This window comes from Equus quagga, chromosome 6, assembly GCF_021613505.1.
Source record: "Equus quagga isolate Etosha38 chromosome 6, UCLA_HA_Equagga_1.0, whole genome shotgun sequence".
NCBI classification, from domain to species: Eukaryota; Metazoa; Chordata; class Mammalia; order Perissodactyla; family Equidae; genus Equus; species Equus quagga.
Window position 1 is genome coordinate 2,339,312 of NC_060272.1, and position 18,949 is coordinate 2,358,260.

The following is an 18,949-nucleotide window of genomic DNA, read 5'->3' on the forward strand; positions in this document are numbered from 1 at the left end:
GGCAGAGATTGACTGGCGGAGCCCACAGCAGCAAGGAGCCGTGAGAGGAGCAGCGGGCCTGGGGAGGCGAGCTCAGCTTCCGGTGTTGAGTTGGGGGCACCCTCTGGGCATCTCGGAGGGAACGTTCATCCGTGGGTCGCAAAGCCCAGTATGAGAGCTCAGAAAAGGGGTGGGAGCTGGAGGAGGCCTGGGGTCAGCAGCTGTCTCCGGAAGAAAGCGGCTCAGCACTTGCACTTGCAGAAGCCTGAAGCCCCCACCCCCCCCCCTCCGGTGACGCGAGTCTGCGCCTCCCAATGCTGTGTCCTGTCCATGGGAAGCATCAAAAATCCCCAAGCCTGCGCAGGGACCCAGCAACAGAATTGACAACCACTTCTCCTCCCAGCCCAGGAAACCTCTCCACACAGGTTTTGCTGCTGCAAGTTTTATTCCATGGGTTTGTTACTGAACGAGCACTAAGCCAGAACGGGGTGCACATCATGGGCGGCCCGAAGAGACTGCGAGACAGAAAGAGCCGCGTCCTCTGTGTGGTCCTGGCACCCGACACACACACACACACGTACGCACCAGTTGTCTTCACCCAAAGGAGAAACGAAACTCCTGTCTTTTCAACAAGAGGAAGTTGCATCTTGCAGACAAGCTCATGGGCTCAAGTCCCCAGACAGGGGACCCTCCTCCACGTTCACGTTTCAAAGACTTGCTGCAGGCCCGAGGAAGCCGTCCTGGATGCAACCTGCCGAGGGGCTCGGCCAGCTTCTAGAAGCTTCACAGACGCCTCCAAGAGGAGGAGACACATACGTTGTTGAGTTTTCTAAAGGAAATGCTGGCCAAGAGGAGGGAGTTCTCACTCCCTCTTTCTAGGAAAAACTTCTAGGGAAAATTTTGAATGAAAATTTATCTGTTAGTTTTGCATTTACCCCGACAGTAAGCACAGTAATCTTGAATAAATTTGGTTGACTGACTGACTGAAGACAGAAACCTTAGAAGTTTGTGCTCTGGGTTTGAATACAATTTTGACACGGCCCGAACTTCAGCTTTGAGTATTTATTTTAAAGTTAACATTCTAAAGATGGGTTTCCTAGTGCAGACTGGTGATATTTATATTCAACACAGACTTATATTGGATATGCAATATATTCAAAACAGTGGCTGTTTCCGGCCGGCTTTGGGGGCCCACTCCCCCTTTCCTGACCTAGTACGTCTCCAGGGCTCTGTGCCTGAAGGCGGGGTCAAGTAGGACCATCTAAGGTGAAGGGCGCTGTCAACTGCGAGGGTCACAGAGGCAGGGCAGGGCCCAGGCTGTTAGAAGATGCCACAGGGAAAAGCCGGGAACAAAGGATGTTATTGTGGTTCCTCCCGGACAGACTCTAAGAAAAGTTCTCCAGGAACAAAGATCTCCCTACCTCTCGTTTAAAGAAATCTGGGTTGCCAGTTTCTATAAGCTTTCGGGATAGGAGTGGCAGCCGAAATACAAAACACCCGTCGGTGTGAAGCACAGACGCATTCGAACACGCCGTCAGTGTGAGTGTGTCGGGGGCTGGGTGTCCCGGGTGCGTGTGTGTTTGCTGGATCTGAGCGCCCCAGTTCAGGTGTAGGAAGCAGGTCTCTCTGGATGTGTAACTTTCATGTCATGAATCTGGGACGTTTTTTCTTGTTGTCATTGCTCCTAAGCTCCAAAGTTGAGAGGGTAGCTATTTTTCAACAGTGGAACTATTTCTGAATGTGACTGCATTTGGAGCTGGGCCTTTAAAGAGGTGATTAAGTCAAAATGAGGTCACTGGGGTGGGCCCTGATCCCGTATGACTGGAGCCCCTATAAGAAGAGGAGATGAGGACACGCACAGAGGGACGACCACGTGAGGACATGGGACGAAGCGGCGTCCACAAGCCAAGGAGGGAGGAACCAGCCCTGTGACACCTTGACCTTGGACGTCCAGCCTCCAGGACGGGAGACCACAGGTGTCTGTTGTCTAAGCCACTCAGGCCGGGACTCTTACAGTGGCCGGAGCTGAACAAGATGACTGTAAAACCTGGGGCTTCTGCTACAAATGGGAGAAGGGGAGAAAGGGGGTGGGCAGGCGCAGTGAGATGGGGGCGCCAACCTGCGACCTCTGTGCTCCTAGCTCGGCTGTCGGCTGTCGGTGGTGCCAGGCAGGCAGAGCCTCTTCCCAGCTCTCTGCAGCACAGGCCGCCCCCGCCCGCCCCTCCCCGTCCACCCCTCACTGTCCATCCAGACTCTGAGCAAACGCCACACCTGCCTGGGGACGAGTACCCGCTCCCGCTCTCCTCCCGCATCGAGTCTGTCCTATGAAAACTTACGGGGGTTTGCACATAACATCATGTTGTATCACAATACTTTTTCCTCAAAAAAACTGTTCACTTTCATCTATTATAAAAGTAAAACTTGCTTATGGGTGACGCTCCTATAACGTTGTCTCCAGAAGCAAATCATAAGCCTCTCGCAACGCCCAGAGCCTATAAAACACCGGACGCTCCAACTCTGCGTTGCAGGGACTGGAGGCAAAACAAGCCGAAGCCTGATTTAGGGGCTTCACCGAGGCGTCCCCTCGCTGTGTCACCACGCCCTGTGCACAGCGCTCGCGGCAGCCTGAGTCCCTCCAGGGCAATCTCCCTCCCGGAGCAGGGAGACTTTGGACCCGCCACCTCCCTAAGCCTGTTTTTCTTCTTTAAAGGTCTTCACAGAAGAAAGACTCTGAAGTGACTGCCTGCAGCACACGTGGGCGCGGGGCCTCCTCGCAGAGGAAAATGCGCCTGAGGCGCCTGAGTCCAAGCAGGAACACGGAACAGCCGGGGTCCACTGAGCGCGGTCCTGCGTCAGCGAGCCTCAGGGCTTCTCCTCGAGTCCTGTGCGGGAGGCGCCGGGACCCAGCCAGGTCCCATCCAGGAACCCTGAGCTGAGGCTGGAACCCGCACGGCCTCCGGGCCCCAGGTGCTGGCCACGGCCCTCTTGCAGAAGGTGGCTTTTCCTAAGGAAAAGGCCCACGTAAGGCGGCCATGTGGCCGGTGTGTCTTGGACATTTCCGGTCGTCGCCTGAGGGCCCTGCACAATGATTTCACCAGTGCCCGGCCTGGGCCACAGGGCAAAGACGAGGGCAAGGGCGGGCCAGGTGGGAGAGACAGTTGTTTGATGGCTCCGCCCTCAGAGCCATGCCTCCCGCATCACATCTGATTCGGGATGTGGGCATTTTGTGGGGTCACTGGAAACCTCATGGTCTCCCCACACTGGTCATGTTTGTGCCCCCAACCCAGTTCCTTAATCCCTTGCTTATAACCTCTGAGAGCACTTCTAACCTTCGAACAGCAGCAGTGCATACAGTCGAGCCTGAGAATGGGGAGGGCTGCAGGAAGAGGGCGTCCTGGGGTGGGGCCTCAGGCGGGGCTGGGGTGGCCTAGAGACCCTCAGGCCTCTCACTGTGGCCTCCCCAGGCAAGCAGTGGTCCCCTGTGTGGTCTTCTCACACAGTGGACGACAGCGGCCCCCGCGGTGCCTGGGAGCTTTAGTGCTAAAAGCGGGTTCATCACACAGCCTTGCAGGAGGGCTGGCTCTATGCTCGTTCCTGGGGGGCGTGTGCACACTTAGGTTTCCTTCCTCAGGATGTGCGCTGCCCGCTGTGGACAATCACGGTGGCCAGCTTTGAGGAAAGGGCATCCGGCCAGCGAAGGTGCCCAGGACACTCGGGGCCCTGGGTATTTGGGGCAGGGGGAGCGGTGCTCTGAGGATACAGCGGTCCCGATATCTCCTATTCCTAAGTGAGGAGCTCGGGCAGATGCTGGGGGGTGGGGACAGCAGCCCTTCAACCACCCAAGGGCTTTCTCGCTTCACCGCCCTCCGGCCAGGAACCATCCTCACCTGCCAGGCCTGGGTCTTTCTCTCTCTGGATCTGTCCTTCCTCTCTTCCTAGAGGGAGGCTCTGCTCTTGTCCAGCTTGTTTCCATTCAAGTTTCATCTGGCCCCAAGACATACTTGGCCAGAGTCAGCCATCACACTCAACCCAAGTGCACGGACGTCGGGGCATCGGAGCGACAGGAACAGCGCTGCTCTTCCAGGCGGCTGTGAGGTGGCGGTGGGAGGGAAGAGGAGTCCTGTGGCCACCAGGAGAAGGGCAGGGCTTGAGCAGCGAGAGTGACCGCACGACAGGCCGGCGGGACACGGTGGAGCTGTGCTAACAGGGCTGGAAGCCGGGGAGTTTTGGGGGTGAAAGAAGCTGAGCACAGAAGTGGGGCCAGGAGAGTAGAACCTGCTCGCAGAAATGGCGGCAGGAAGTGGGAAATGGGGTTTGGGCCCCAAAGAAAGGCCGGGGGGAGGAGGTTCAGGGGTCAGCTGCTTCACCTGGTGGCAGCCCCATGCAGGGTGGAGAGAGGGACGGAGCGAGGGGCCCGGGAGAGCCTGGAGGCTATGTGCTTGCTCCCTTCTGTAAGACCCAGCTGAGGTGGACGCAGCCTGGGCCCCAGGGACACCCCACGATGGTGAGAGGCTGTCACCCTCCCTGTGGGCTCGAGTCTGCAGAAGGAAGCACTCTTGCTGGGAATGTGCCAAGCAGGCGGGGACATGGATCAGGGGCCTTAGAAAGGGTCACCGCGTCTTTCAAAAGCAAAACCCTATGATCTGAGCTGAAAGCTTGAGTTTTCCCAGAACCAGCAAACACACAGCACAGGTGGAGCCAGCACTTGGGGTTATGCTGAGCTGAGCACCAAATTTCTAGTCTTCCAGGCTTTGGATAAGCGTGAAAACAGACAGACAGTCACCCCCAGTTCAGGGGCAGTGGCTCCACAAATCACCTTCCAGGCTCCTTGTTAGGCGTCGGATGGAACATTCCTGAAAACCAACGTTTGGTGCCCATGTGTGTTCACAAAAGCCCTGGTGCTTTCCGAGAATGCTGATAACATTATTTCTCCCACATCCGGCCATGGCTCACAGGCACTTTTCATGCGAGAGTGCATCTGGAGTCCCAGAAAGACCTTCTTCTAGAAGTGGGCTCCAGGGCACAGGTCATGTGATTTGCCTGCTGTTCTGAACCCATCTTTAAAAAAGGACCCTTGGGAAGTGGAGGGCTGAGGCTAGAAAGTACCATGAATCTTATATCCCCTGTTACCTCACCACATTTCCAAAGCAAACTCAAAACCCTCAGTTTTGGCAAATGTTCGATGGCCTCCCAGATATGAACAGCAGTTCAGACATGGTTTTCATGCCACATCTTGAAATCTCAGGGTAGTGTAAGGTGAATAGGGACCAGCGGAGACAGTCGGAGCCCAGGGCTGCCCTGGAACAGGGGGAGGCTGCCCGTCCCAGGCAGAGGCGCACAGAACTGCGGGGTCACACTGCTGCTCGGCAGCCGGAGGGCCTGGCTGACTCAGGCTCCCAGGATCCCGAACAGAAGCGCTCGGATGAGCCAGGGAGGAGTCGGGTCCGCCCCTGCCGCCTTCGCCTACGAGGAGGAGGAGATGCCTGAGCTGCTAGCCCCCAGTCAGCGCAGATGGCCGTGCTCCGGGGCGGCCCCCCCCCCGCCCCCGACCATCTGCAGGGGCAGCAGCCGCGTCCCGCGCCCCTGGCCGGCCTGCAGGCTTCCAAGGCCCGGCTGGCTGGAGAGCCGGCTCTGGTCTGGGCAGGCAGGAAGCAAGGGCAGGCTCCGTCGTGGGCGCAGGGGGACCATCATCTAATCTGTGTGGTTCTCAGGTCTGACGAAGAGCAAATAAAAAACGAGACTTGCTCTTTTACTGCGTAATACGAATAAAAATAGGGGTCATGGGTCAGAACTCTGGCCTTTGGACCTGCTGGGTACCGAGGTTTGAAGGAATCGTGGAAGAATGCAAACGATCTATTTCCTCCAACCTTAGCTCTGGACCGTGTGACCTGGGGGGGATCAGCCGCGCACCCCCAATCCCGTCCCCGGATCTCCTCCCATCCCGCCCCCGGGTCTCCCATTTTGTTCCTCGGGCCCACATCCAGGCCCCGGGGTCCCCCACTTTGTTTCCAGGGTCCCCCATCTGCCCTTGGGCCCCCCCCGAGTCCCCCCAGGCCCCGATCCCCTGGCTCCAGGGCCCCCTCCACCCCCAGTCCCGCGCTCCGCCCTCGTGGCCTCTCCCGGAGCTCGGGACGCCGCGCTGGTCAGGGGCCGGAGGAGCAGGTGCAGCCCCGCCTACGCCTCCCCACTCGGTCCTCCAGGGTCCCTCCCCTCCTCTCGTCGCCCCTCCTTCCTCGCCCCTCCCTCCCCCCTCCCTTCCCCCTCCCTGCTCTCTCCTCCCCCCTCCCTCCCTCCTCCAGCACCACCCCTTCCCCTCCCCCTCCCCTCCGGGCGCCCGCCGCCCGGCGGAAGGACTCCAGCGGCCCGCGGTCCGGGGAGACGGACTTGACCCCCGGCCTGGGCCCCTCGGTCCCGGCGGCTCGGGGCGCCCCTCCTCCCGGCATGGAGCCCTCAGAGCGCGCGCAGGCTGCGCGGGACCGCGTCCCCAGGTGGGCGCGCAGGGGCCGGGTCGCCCCTCAGCCGGCCTCGGGGTGCGGTTTGGGGATTAGGGGGGATGCAGGTTGGGGGGTGCCGGCGCCTGCGCGTCGCCGGGCTGGCGGCCGCCCCCGCCGCGCGCGTCCCGGGTCTTCTTCTGTGCCAGAGGAGGCACCGGGCGCGCTTCTCGCGGGGCCGGTGACGGTTCCCAACAGGCCGCAGCCCCCCACGCTGGTTCACCGCCTCCTCCCCGGGGGGACCCGGGGGCAGGACCCAGGGGACAGAGCAGGGCTGGGGAAAGAGCCGGGCAGGGGGACCCGGGGGCAGGACCCTGGGGCGGGGCAGGACTGGCGGACTGGGCCGGACCGAGCAGGACCCGCGGGCCGGGCGCTCTGAGCCACAGGTCGCACGTGCTTACAGGGGACTTTATTCTGGGGCTTTTCTTCTCCTATTGTAGGATTGATCCATATGGGTTTGAAAGGCCTGAAGACTTTGATTATGCAGCTTATGAAGAATTTTTTTCCACCTATCTGGTGATCCTCACTCGAAGAGCAATAAAATGGTCTAAACTTCTAAAGGGAAGTGGTAGAGTGCAGAAAAGTATGACAGGTGAGTTCCGAGCTCCATCCACCCCGCCCTCAGCAAACAAGCCCTGCGCCTGGCAAATGCGCCTGGCAGGAGGGGGTCTGGGGGAAGGGAGATACTGAGGGCAGGGGAGGGGCGTCTGGGGAGGAGGGAGATACTGAAGGGAGGGGGGGGGTCCAGGGAGGAGTGAAATCCACAAGGGAGAGGGGTCCGGGAAAGAGGGGGTCAGGGGAGAGGGGATGAGGGGATAACCCAGGGCCCGGTAGACTCCAGGGAGGAGGGAGGTTCCAGTCCTTAGACCCTTTACCTGGGAGGCTGCCCTGAGCCTGGCCAGGGTATCCGTGGGGCGGTGCCAGGGACCCAGAGGTTACCAGGCTCACAGTTGAGGCTGGAAGCTTTGAACTCAGCTAGAACTCACCCTTTGAAGGTAGAGGGCGTCATTTCTTCCCTTTGACACGGGGCCTGCTTGCCAGATAGGAATGGGGACCACGGCCTTCTTTCCAGAAGAAAACTGATTTTGTGCTCCTCCAAGCGAGCTGGGTCGGGACCCTCCCCTCGTCCAACCTGTGACCAAGCCTTCCCTGCATCCCTCAGAGCAAAAGCCAGCGTCCTTCCTGGACCCCTCTCCTTCCTGCCCCAGCCCCTCCCTCCCTGGCTAAGTCTTGACTCCATGCCACCTCCCTGAGGCCTGTGTGCTCGTCTGGCATGGCAGGTCACAGCACACAGGCATCCACGCCCGTCCTGCTCTCCTGCTGGTTTCCTCCTCCTCCTCACCGTTGAGCGCAGTGCGGATCTTACTAGTTCATCAGGTTTCCCCCGCTGGGATCCAGGATCCCTCCCCATGGCAGGGCCTCGGGGTGACAAATAAAAATGGCAAGCAATAGGATATATTGGAGAATATGAGGAAGCCATTTGGTATAAACCTAATTCGGCCTGACCTTGTCTTTCCAAAAGGGCCTGACCGTGGCTGTTGAGCATGCATTGTATATCTGCTTTAGATATTGCCTATGACAAAAGCAAAAGGCCCTTGAGATAAAGGTGCAACTTCCCTCTCCCTCCGACGTTGGCATTTCCTTAAGGATTAAGCATCTTTCCTTAGGCTAGGAACTGATTGCTGCGCTCACCTGTGACCTCCCAGCTCAAGACAATAGACTTGCCTCCTGCTACGCCCACCAAGATAGCAGACCCACTACCTGCTGTGTCCATCAAGTGCTGTGCCGACAGGGCAATCTTGTGACTATTGTGGGAGGGACATTTCAATCACATGTGAAACGTCCTGTATGGGGGTATATAACCACTCTGTATACCTCACTTCCTTGGTGCCCTTTCTTCCTTTGGGAAGAAAGGCCCCAGGCCATGGTCCTCAGATTTCAGTTCAGAATAAACTCACCCAAATTTTCATTTATAGATTGGTTATGGATTATTTTTGTTGACAGGGGTGATGGCCTCGGTGTTTGTTATGTGAACAAGTGGAGTGTTTGCCTGCACCGTTCCCCACCCTGCAGACAGACAGACAACAGTGCCTATGGGGCAGGTAGTGAGGACCTTGGCAGGAATGTGCCCGGGAGCTGAGGGGACTCAGATCATTGGGGCAGAGGGCCATGTCAACCCTTCTTGAAATAGGGCATTAATGACAATTAAGGGGTGAGGCTGGGGGTCAGCTGCACAGGCTGGAGCTGTGTGAGCAGAGTATGAGGGCTGTGGGTGGTCAGACCGGAGATGGGGCAGGACCCTGTCCCGGGCCACAGGTGGGCCACATCACATGACCAGGCCAAGAGCAGCCAGCTGTAAAAGGGTTTTTAAACAAGGGGGTGACAATCAATTTTTGCCTTTAAAGGGGCTAGTGAATAGGGCGCAGAGTGCCCCTGACGCACAGCAGGTGCCCAGGAGATAGTGACATTGAAGGAGGGCTGGGTGGAGGCAGGCTGACCTGAAACTGGCTGCTTGGCAGGCAGGCAGAGCTGAGGGAGGCTGTCCATCCACACTGGACGCCAACACCGGCCTCTCCCTTGACCGAGCTCCCTCCTCCAGGCTGTCCTGATGGGGAGTGTTAGCAACAACGAAACTGTGTTTCATGAGCTCAGCTACAGGGGCCTCACAGGGCGTCCTGTGCTGCTCTGCAGACCCCTGGAGCCAGTGTCCCCTCTGCACCCATGGAAATCCTGTGCCGGTGTCTGTCCCCGCGTTGCCTCTGTGTGAACGTGTTTCCAGCAGCACATCTGCCTTTATTTTTCCCTTTTGATTTATTCTTAAAAGTTGCCTGGGTCTTATTGTTTGAAAAGTTAATACAGGTATATGAAAATAAACACAGTTTATGCACGTGGTAAAACATCTTAATCATGCTGAAAGACGTGAGTGCCGTTGAGTTCTCTCCTGCCCGCACCCCAGTCTCCGGCAGAGGTGCCCGCTGGTGACTGTCCTCACGTCTCCCCCGGGAGCAGAGTGTGCACACACACGCACTCACACGTGTACACATGCACCCACGGGTCTGCAGTTTGCTCTTAATGCAGGGGATGGCCTCCTGCCCAGCGTGGCTACCTCTGGCCTGCTAACCAGAGGTCGGTTAAAACAGAGAGTCACTACGAGATGTGCGTAAAGCTTCTGCTTTGACCTGAACTCAAGGCACCTTTGTTCTGCCCTCTTTGATTTTGTTGTGTGGTTCTGTCCTTTCGTCTCCTTTTTTCTGAATAGGGTCGGTCCGCTGATTTAAATCCTGTATCTTTCCTGCAGGAACCACCATCAATGCATTGTCTCTATTTTCCAGTATGGGGTTTCTCCAAGTAGAGTAGGAATAAAAGCAACCTGAATGCAGAATCCTCCCAGCTTTTCTGCTCCCGTCTTGGCGGTTATCTATGCCTGACTTGAAGGTTTTGTTTGTTGTTGGTTTTTTCAGGCACCTATCTCTATCAGCTCTTCTAAAAATTTAACTTGGTTTTTATTGAAATGACAGTTCTTTTTTGCTTTGGTATTTCTTTGACTTATATAATGTTCTCTAAGCTGTGTGATTGTGGTCGCCTGTATAATTGGCATAACAGTTTTGGGAGCAAATATATTTGATTCCGAGAAAGCCTTCAGCCTGGGGGATGGGGGTTCAGCGTCCAGGTGAGTAGTGACCCATGTTCTTTCAGGGCACGAGGACTCAAATTCATCCAGCGAGAAGCGTGTGGCTCCTGTGGTTCTGTGACCCAGGGTGTCACCACTGAAACTTGCCGTGGTTCCTGGGCCTGACGGTCAGGGGTCCTGTTAGCACTGGCGACGCTCCACGAGAGCCTCAGGCCTAAACAGGGGAGGACGAGGTGTCCCAGAAGTGGGAATCCAGGTTTTTCCTACCAGATGTTCTAGGCTGATGGCAGTGTAGTCAGGTCTGTGACACGCCAGGGAAGCGACGACGTGTAAGGGATGCTGGGCCCGCAGCGTGGACGTTAATAGGCAGGGAGCTCAGTGTTGGAAGCCCATCCTTGAATTTCAGCGAGCACACCTGGCAGACTCCCTCGGTCCTGTTCTTTAACCAAATCTTGCTTTTTTGGTTCTACTGTGTCTTTTATCTTTTTTAGAAGGACTTTCATCTGTCCCGTCTTAATGTCTCAAGTAGCACAATTATCTACAGATCTTGGCATTCGGCACGTCTTCAGATGACAGCTATAATGTATTGATCACGATATTTGTGGATACAATGAATGTTTTTCTTTTTCTTTGTCCGAAGCGAATATCCACCAGAAGCCCTTAACACAATGTACTCTTTCTCTCTCAACCTGAGGGACGAGGTTCGACAGACGCAGTCCCACGCCGCCCTGGCTCCTCGTCCCTCTTTGTTTCCCATCCTGGTGAAGGGACTTCGAAAGGGAAAAGCTCCGTGGCCGTGTGCTGCTTCTCGTCTCCTTCATTGTGGGTTCGGATATTAGCACCATCTATGTTAGGATAAAACTGCAAAAACATATTTTCAAGGACAATTGCCAAAAAAAACCTGGGGATTTGCTTCACCTTGTTGGGGCAGACACTTGGAAGGTAATTCTCTGGAGTCCCGCCTCTTTTTAACAAATTTCCCAACTCTTTTCCTTTATGTTTTATGCTTCTGCAAACGTTAGTGATGGTCTGTGGGGTCGCCCAGCCCCGGGGAAAGTGTCAGTCTCTGAGGACACGTCAATATATTCATTCTCTTCTAAAGAAACTGTAAATTCAGGTAAGGAACAGCCACAAGTAGCAGAAGCCTTTGTTCTCTGAAACTTCTGGGTGTTGCTGACCCGGCTGAGGGTCCCTGAGCCCTGGCTGTGCCTCGGGCACCTGGCCCAGGGCGTTGTCTCCGTTCCACAGGCGAGGGACCCGGGCGAGGCCTGTTCAGGCTCTGCCCTGGCACGTTGCCGCAGAGCTGAGTCTGACTCCAGAGTGAGGTTGACCACTTGCACTTTTTGGCTTGATGTTTTTAAATGATTGCTTTTGATTTACTGTGCGGTTCACTCTCAAGGGCATACAGTTCTGTGGGTTCAGACAAGCGCCGAGAGCCGCACGCCCCCGCCACAGGCGGGCCCCGGAGCAGCCCCTCCCCTCAGGGTGCCCTCCTGCTGCTCTGCTGACCTCTCCTCCTTCCTGTAGTCCGGCAGGCCCCGGGATGCCGCACAGATGAGACCACCCAGCTCGGAGCCTTTTGAGTCCAGCTTCTTTCACTTAACATAGCATTCTGAGATGCACCTGTGATCCTTGGAGCATCGGCAGTCCCTTCCTCGTTGCTGAGGAGCCCTTCGTTGTACGGCGCACTACAGGTTTTCTTTTTCAAGGATTGGTCCTGAGCTAACATCTGTTGTCAATCTTCTTTTTGCCCTTCTTCTCCCCAAACCCCCCGGTAGGCTGTAGGTCCTTCTGGCTCTGCTATGTCAGACACCGCCTCAGCATGGGCTGACGAGCAGTGCCATGTCCGTGCCCAGGACCCAAACCGGCAGAACCGTGGGCCGCTGGAGCAGAGCACGTGAACTTAACCACTCGGCCACAGGCCGGCCCCGCAGACTTCTTCATCTGTTCATCAGCCAAAGGGACATTTGGGATGTGGAGAGCCAACATTATAAGCTTTCACACGTGGGTTGTGTGTGGACGTACGCTTGCCTTTCTCTTGGGTAAATACCTAGGAGTGGGGTTGCTGGGCCATACGGTGACTGTATATTCAACTTGTGAGAAACTGCAAACTGTTTTCACAGCGGCTGCCCAATTTCGCCTTCCCACCGGCAATGGGTGAGAGTCCTAGTGTCCACATTCTTGCCAGCACTTCGTATTTTGGGTATTTTTTATTTTGGCCATTCTTTGTTGGAAAGACTGTTCTGTCTGCGTTGAATTTCCTTTGTAACCTTATCAAAAAGCAGTTGATTCTGTTTGTGTGGGTCTGTTTCTGGATTTTTTCTTACATTCCATTAATCTCTGTGTGTATTTTTTCACCAGTGCCACACTGTCGTGCTCACTCGAAGTCTGAGCCCTAAAGTCAGAGTGTTACTCCAATTTCTCCAGTTTCTTTTCACAATTCTTCTGGTTCTTCCGTTTTCTTTGCCTTTCCGCATAAATTTTAGAATCAGCTTGTCATTATGAACTTATTTTTCCTGGAACATTAATAGGAATTGCCTTGAGCTTCTGTCTCAATTTGGGAAGAACTGACATCTTAACGCCACTGAGTCTTCCAGCCCGTGCCCGCGGTGCTTGTGGTCTCTCTCTGCTTACCTGGGTCTTTGAGTTCTTTCCTAACGCTCGGCCTTCAGATCCTGCAGCTCTTTCGTCAGATTTGCATCTAAGTGTTGCTCCTTTTATTTCTGGTGCTATTGTAAATGAGACTATTTTCAGTCTTTTACTTCAGTGGCTTGTTGTCAGTATCTAGAGGTTCCTTTGATGTTTTCGTGACCTTCGTCTGCGGCCGTCTAAGCTGGGATGATCCCCGCCCGAGTCGGGACTGATCTGCCCGCTGCTGTTCAGCAGACGAGGATTAAGGACTCATTTGGGTTGTTCCTGGTCACATTGCCCCCTGAGGGGTCATGAGACCTGCAGCCAGACTTCAGCGTAAGTCATACCAAGTCGGTGTGAAGGTGGGCTGAATAATGAGTGTTTTCGGTAAATGTAAAAATAAAACAAAGCTTATGCTTTCTTGTTCTCATAACAGTATGAATAGACCAGGTACGGAGATGTTCTTGCCACGAGGTGACCCTCTGATGAGCTTCTGAATGGCAGAGAGGGTTTCTTGATTTTCCTTGACTTTGGCGGACGGTGCTGGAGTCTGTTACCTCCTCCTCCCGTTGTCCCTTGTCACGCCTGCGTCATCTGCGGGTGCGTGCTGGGCTCCTGCTGCCCCACCTGCCCTTCCCGGGGGGGGGGGGGGGCAGCTCGTGCTCCACGAGGCCTCCAGGCTTACGCTTTGAGGTGTCAGGAACGTCGATGGCTGTCGGTTCTGGGTGGCCTTGGAATTCCAGTTGATAAGGTTTTGTGGATACTGCTTTTCTCTACTGTAACCTATAATGTTATTCCTGTAGTTTTTTCTGTTAAATGCAGCTGGCGCCTCTGATTTTTTTCTTTTTACGGCAGCTGGTGGAATTTCACTAATTGCATGCGCTTTTATTTTTTCCTAAAGTGTGGTTTCTTTTAAAATAATGGCATTTATAATATAACATCCAAGGAAAACAACAAAGCTTTGAATATTTGCTTTGAAAATGAGCTGTTCTGAGGTTAAGTCGAGGTCACTGAGAGCATATGGCCGGCCCCAGGCTGACCAAAGGGGCTGGAAGGTCCGTCTCACAGATCTGTCCCCTCTGCCTGGGAAGCGACGGGACAGTGATCAATGGAGGAAACACGTGGTTTTGGCTTCTTTTCCTATGTTTCTGTGGTCGTTAGAACATCACTGATTGCCTCTCACATATTTATTGTCAATAAAAGTACCCCCCAGTTACAGAGATGAGCCTCAGAACAGGACAAGGACACCTGCACTAACGCCACCTGCTCCCAGCCATGTGTGTCCCGCAGGCCCCACGGCCGACACTCGCTGGTCTCTCCCCATTAGTCCATGCTCCACGTAGCTGCAGAGAGCTTTCCAGAACCCCCAGGACCTTGGGCCCTGTGGTTGCCCTGTCACCTCCAGGGCAGGACCACGCACCCAAGCCTGAGCCTGGTATGCGAGGGCCTCCGGGTCTGTCCCTCCAGCCGTCACTGTGCCGCCGCGGCTCCCCCGGCCCCTGAGGTCTCTTCCTGCTCCGTGTCCCTTCACTCGGGGTGGCTTCTGTCCCTCCCATGTGCAGTGTCTGTGCGGTCACCAGCTGCGCTCTTCGAACCCTGGGCCACAGTGAGTGTTCCTGGTCGAGTCCCTGCAGACCAGAAGCCTGAGGCCGGGCTGTGGCCAACCCATTGTCCTGTCCGCCGCATCTTGCACGGTTGGTGGGGCTGGTGGCCAGGGAGGACCAGAGGGTGAGCCTTGCAGCCCCAGTGCGTCAGCTCTGCGTGCTGACAGCGAGGTGGAGTACCGGGGGTTATTGGAGCCTGCCCGTCTGTGTTCCTCTGGGAGAGAATTCTGTGATGAGTGTATGTACCAGTTTTGGTGGAGATGTGTGATGTTTTGCATCTTTTTCATGTTTTGTTTAGGGAGAGAAGTGGGGAGAGCTAGAAGCGTTGAAATTGGTGCCGTCTGCTCAGAGGGCCCTGCCCGAGGCTGTTGACCTCAGGAGAGGCTTGCCCAGCCTCTGAGCCGCCCCTCTCTCCATTTCAGTGAAGCGCTATATCCGGAAGGGTGTTCCCCTCGAGCACCGGGCCCGCGTCTGGATGGGGGTGAGTGGAGCCCAGGCCCAAATGGACCGCAACCCCGGTTACTACCACCGGCTTCTCCAGGGACAGAGAAACGACAGCCTGGAGGAGGCCATCAGGACAGGTGATGCAGCGTCTGCCCCTCGGGTGATGGTGGCCGAGGCGGGAGGCTGGGAGTGGGGGCCCCCGATGGGGGAACTGTGTGTATACCCCGTCTTTAAGGTCGCGATGTTGGTGGAGAAACTTTCTTTGTTAAAGGTGCATCAACTGATTTCAATTTGAAGTTATATTTTTCTCAAAGGAAAATCGGAGCTTAAGTAACTCCTGAGGGGAGAATGATGTTTGTAATTCACTCAGCAAACATCTGAGCACCTAGTTAGCCAGTAAGGAAAATGGTCGTAGAAAGACCGGTTTCTTCCGTGGAGAATCCCTCCAGGTCGGCGAGGAGGCCGCCGAGTGAGCCGTCCCCCTGCCGGACGTCACCTGGTGGTGACCCGCGTTGACTTACAGATGCTCGCGTGTCGTAAAGCCTCACCCGGGGTCCTCTTTGTGTCGAGCTCTAGCTGTCGTCTGGAGGTGCTGAATGGGGCTTTGGCTTCTGTTCCTTCCAGCTTCCTCAGCTGTCACATAGGCTCACGGCTCTTACAGTTCCAAGTGCTCAAAGAAATGTTTAACCTAAACTGAATAATTAGATTTTTAGGAAACACTTCTGCCCTTCTGCTTTTCACAGTTTCTGAGAAATGCAAATTTAAACAAAAAATGCTTAATTAAAAAAAATTACTTAAGTTCTGAGAGGTTGGACTGGCTTGTGGCAGTGAGAGTGGTCTGCCCCCAACATAAGGAAGAGGGGACTTCAGCCCTTGATGGCAGCCCCTAGGGTCTCCTATCCCCAGGGCTGGAGCCGGTGGGGAGAGCTGGGGCCGCTCAGCCGCCGCCTGCATCCTGACACACAGCAGGCACGGCTAGAGGTCTCGGAACAGAAGCTGCAGGCCCAGCCTGGGGCGCCGCTCTAGGGGCCAGGAATGCTGATTCAGGCTGGGACGAGACCTAGCACCAAGGGAGGCCAAGCCCGTGAACTGCAACAGAATGCTGCTGTGTGTCTGAAAATGACTTTAAAGGCCCTGTTTAGTGCCAGCGTTTTTGGGTAAATATTTTTTATTATGGTAAAATGTACATAACATTCACCATTTTATCTTTCAAAACTGAAACTCTGTCCCCATTAAATTCCCTCCACCTCCCCCCACCTCGGCCCCTGCACCATCATCTACTTCTGTCTCCATGAATTTGAGGGCTCTGTGTCCCTCGTGAGTGGAATCACACAGCATTTGTCCTTTTGTGAGGGGGTTATTTCACTCAGCATAAGGTCCTCAAGGTCCATCCGTGTTGTGGCGGGTGAGAGAATTTCCTTCCCGTTTAAGGCTGAGTAATATTCCGTTGTGTGCACGGACCGAATTTTGTTTATCCAGCCAGCCGTGGCTGGATGCTGGGGTTGCTTCCCACTTTTGGCTGTTGTGAAGAATGCTGCTCTGCTTTCCGTTCTTTTGGGGATAGACCCAGAGGTGGAAGTGCTGGACCACATGGTGATCCTACGCCTGTTTTTTTGAGGACTCTGGCTACATTGTTTTACAGGCATGGTGGCGTGGGTGCTTCGTGCCATGCAACCACAGACAGCACATCCTGTCTGCCTCTCCCTCCACGACGGGAAGAAGGGGGGCGTGGAGAGACGTGAAAATATACTGAGAAGCCTCTCATAATAAGAGATATCACCTAGGAACGAGCAGGGCTGATCACTCTAGTCTGAATTAGTGAAAAACACTCTCATTTCCTCCTGATTGATTTCAGTTTTTGGAACATTTAGAATTCCAGAGAAAAAAAATTTTTGTAAAAGAAATACAATGAAAAATAATGTGCTCTGAGGCACTAAGCTTACTATTTTGCTCAGATCTAGTTTTTTATAAGCAAAGATAAGGGTGGGGCCAGAGGCTGGGAAGAGAATTTTCCAGCAGCTGTGTAGACGTCAGTGCGAGAAGAGCGGTTGGATCTCTGTAGGCAGAGAGGGGAGAGCCCGGGCGTGCTCACCTTAGAGCACGACGGAGAGCTCGTGGGGGTGTCCCCTCTTGAGGTCCACATGGGTGCAGACGTGGTGGGTCCCTGTCCATTTCAGTCATTGTAGGCAGCACAGTCACACACACAACACTAAGGAGGACCTTTAGAATCAGTGAAGATGTCATTGTTTCCGTTGACACACACCCTCTGCCCTCCCACCTGTCTGCAGGGGTCACATACAAAATGCAGCGGTAAATGGTCAGGTGTGAGCTCAGTGCCAGGCGGGAGTCTGTCCTGGCGAGCTCGTCCAGCATCGTGCAGAATGGCTTGGCCGGCCAGTCGGGCGGGGACGGCCGGACAAAGTGGGTGTCCGACGAGGAGGAAGAGGCTGGTCAGGGAAGCCTGCAGACAGACGGCAGTGCTGGTCTGTTTGGGGCCTAGTTTCCGGTTTGTCTGTTTGCCTCTGAAAGGGCGTCTCAGCATGTGCTGCCTCCTTAGGTTTTCCATCATCGGAGTTGGGAAAATTTTCTAAGGTTTTGTGTAAACTGCTCACTTGTCACCCATGGTCCTACATTAATCCCCTGCCCCCAGCTAAGAGGGAAACGTGAGGGCAGCGGTGCTGGCGGGTCTGCGCAGCGGAGGGACACGAGGAGGCTTCAGGGCCTGCAGGGCCGGCCTCGGCTCAGAGAAACCCACTCTGCCACCGCTGATTTTGGGAGGAAGGGCTTCTGGGACCCTCTGGCATCCCTGGGGTGCGGCTGGAGCAGGACGGGGCATCCAGGGGACGCCCCCGTCTTCCTTCCTGGCTCTGGGTGCCCCCGGCTCATCCCTGTGGAGCTTTCTGTGTGGCTCAGGCGCGTAACCAGGGTGGAGACCATCCCTCACGCGTGGACGGAGCGTGCGCTGTGGCGGTGGGCCGGGCCTCCCTCGGGGCGGGCGCGGGAGGATCTGGTTCGTCGCAGACTGGTCTTCCCTTTCCAGCCTTTGAACAATTCTGTGCCGTGAATTTCCCTGCAGATATGAACAGGACCTTCCCGGATAACGTGAAATTCCGCAAGAGCGCCGATCCCTGTCTGCAGAAGACCCTGTACAACGTGCTTCTGGCCTATGGGCACCACAACCAGGGCGTGGGGTATTGCCAGGTGAGCCCGGGCAGCTAGGGGGCGCTGGGGGCGGGGGACAGCATGGACACCCACAGACTCACGACAGGGCCGTCGTCCAGGGGACGTCGACCGTTCCCCAGGAGCCCAGAGCAGAGACTCCCTAACCGATAATACCTCACGCTGGCCTGTGGCTCAGTTTCCCAGCGAGGAAAGCCAGAGGACACCCACGTGCCCGGCAGGTGGGAGGCAACGTAAGCAAGCACAGGGCTGCACATTCCGGACACGGAGTGACCCGCACCTCGGCCGCGGTACAGAGTGTGTGTCTATGTGAGTGTGTGGGGCCAGGTGAGTGAGCGTAGGGGCTCCTTTGAGGTCCCTTTGGGAACCCAGACCTTCCCCACAGGGAGGGTGACCGTCGCCTGGTCACCTGCAGTCTCGGCCCCTTGTCTTGGGTTTCTGGGGCAGGAGCACTGAGGCGGGAGGATCGCCCTCAGGCGAGAGCACGTCAAGGGGACACTTCTCTTCCCACTGAGGGTGCCGGCAGAGCCCAGCTGGGCTTCTCGCGAGGTGGGCCATCTCCGTGCTGGCTCACAGGAGGCCGCCGAGGCAGGGGTCGGCAGGAGCCGCGGCCGCCCGTCCCGGGCGTGCTGCCCGTCGCCGTGGCCGTGTGTGGCCGGTGCTGTCAGCGAGGTGGCTCTCCCTGCGTCTGGGGCCGTGGGCCACCAAGCTCCTAGGGCCCGAGGTTTGTCCCAGGTGTCCTGAGCGGACAGCGAGGGAGCCGCGTGGTGAGATCCCCCGTGCCGGGCGTGGGCCGGTTCATCGAGAAGGCAGGCCAGGGCGCTGAGGCCTCTGTGAAGTTGGCACAGATGTTGGGGTCGCTTTGGGACTTGAGTTTCCGTGTAGATGGCTCGTGGTGTTGCTCTTGGGTTGAGAGGATAGGGGAGCAGGAGCGACCCCTTTGAAAAGACCAGCCGCAAAGAAGCTAGCGACCTGCTCGTGTCCCCTGA

At 56.0% G+C, this 18,949-nt stretch overlaps 1 protein-coding gene and 1 long non-coding RNA gene across 3 annotated transcripts in view; one reads left to right on the forward strand and one right to left on the reverse strand.

Annotated features, from left to right (window-relative positions):
• Window positions 1-7,994, reverse strand: LOC124241004 (uncharacterized). The gene is made up of 3 exons (XR_006889076.1): window positions 7,457-7,994; window positions 3,867-5,442; window positions 1-2,983 (listed from the first exon to the last, which is right to left on the reverse strand). It is a non-coding gene; the product is annotated as an uncharacterized LOC124241004 (long non-coding RNA).
• The window catches only part of GRTP1 (growth hormone regulated TBC protein 1), a 27,337-nt gene continuing 14,685 nt past the window's right edge, over window positions 6,298-18,949 (forward strand). Inside the window, exons 1-4 of one of the 2 annotated variants that reach the window (XM_046664436.1) lie at window positions 6,298-6,467; window positions 6,911-7,062; window positions 14,759-14,917; window positions 17,857-17,981. In XM_046664436.1, coding sequence (XP_046520392.1) covers window positions 6,421-6,467; window positions 6,911-7,062; window positions 14,759-14,917; window positions 17,857-17,981 — 483 coding nt within the window. In that variant the 5' untranslated portion in view covers window positions 6,298-6,420. The remainder of the gene's footprint in view (window positions 6,468-6,910; window positions 7,063-14,758; window positions 14,918-17,856; window positions 17,982-18,949) is intronic. The other variant, XM_046664435.1, reaches the window with a different exon arrangement.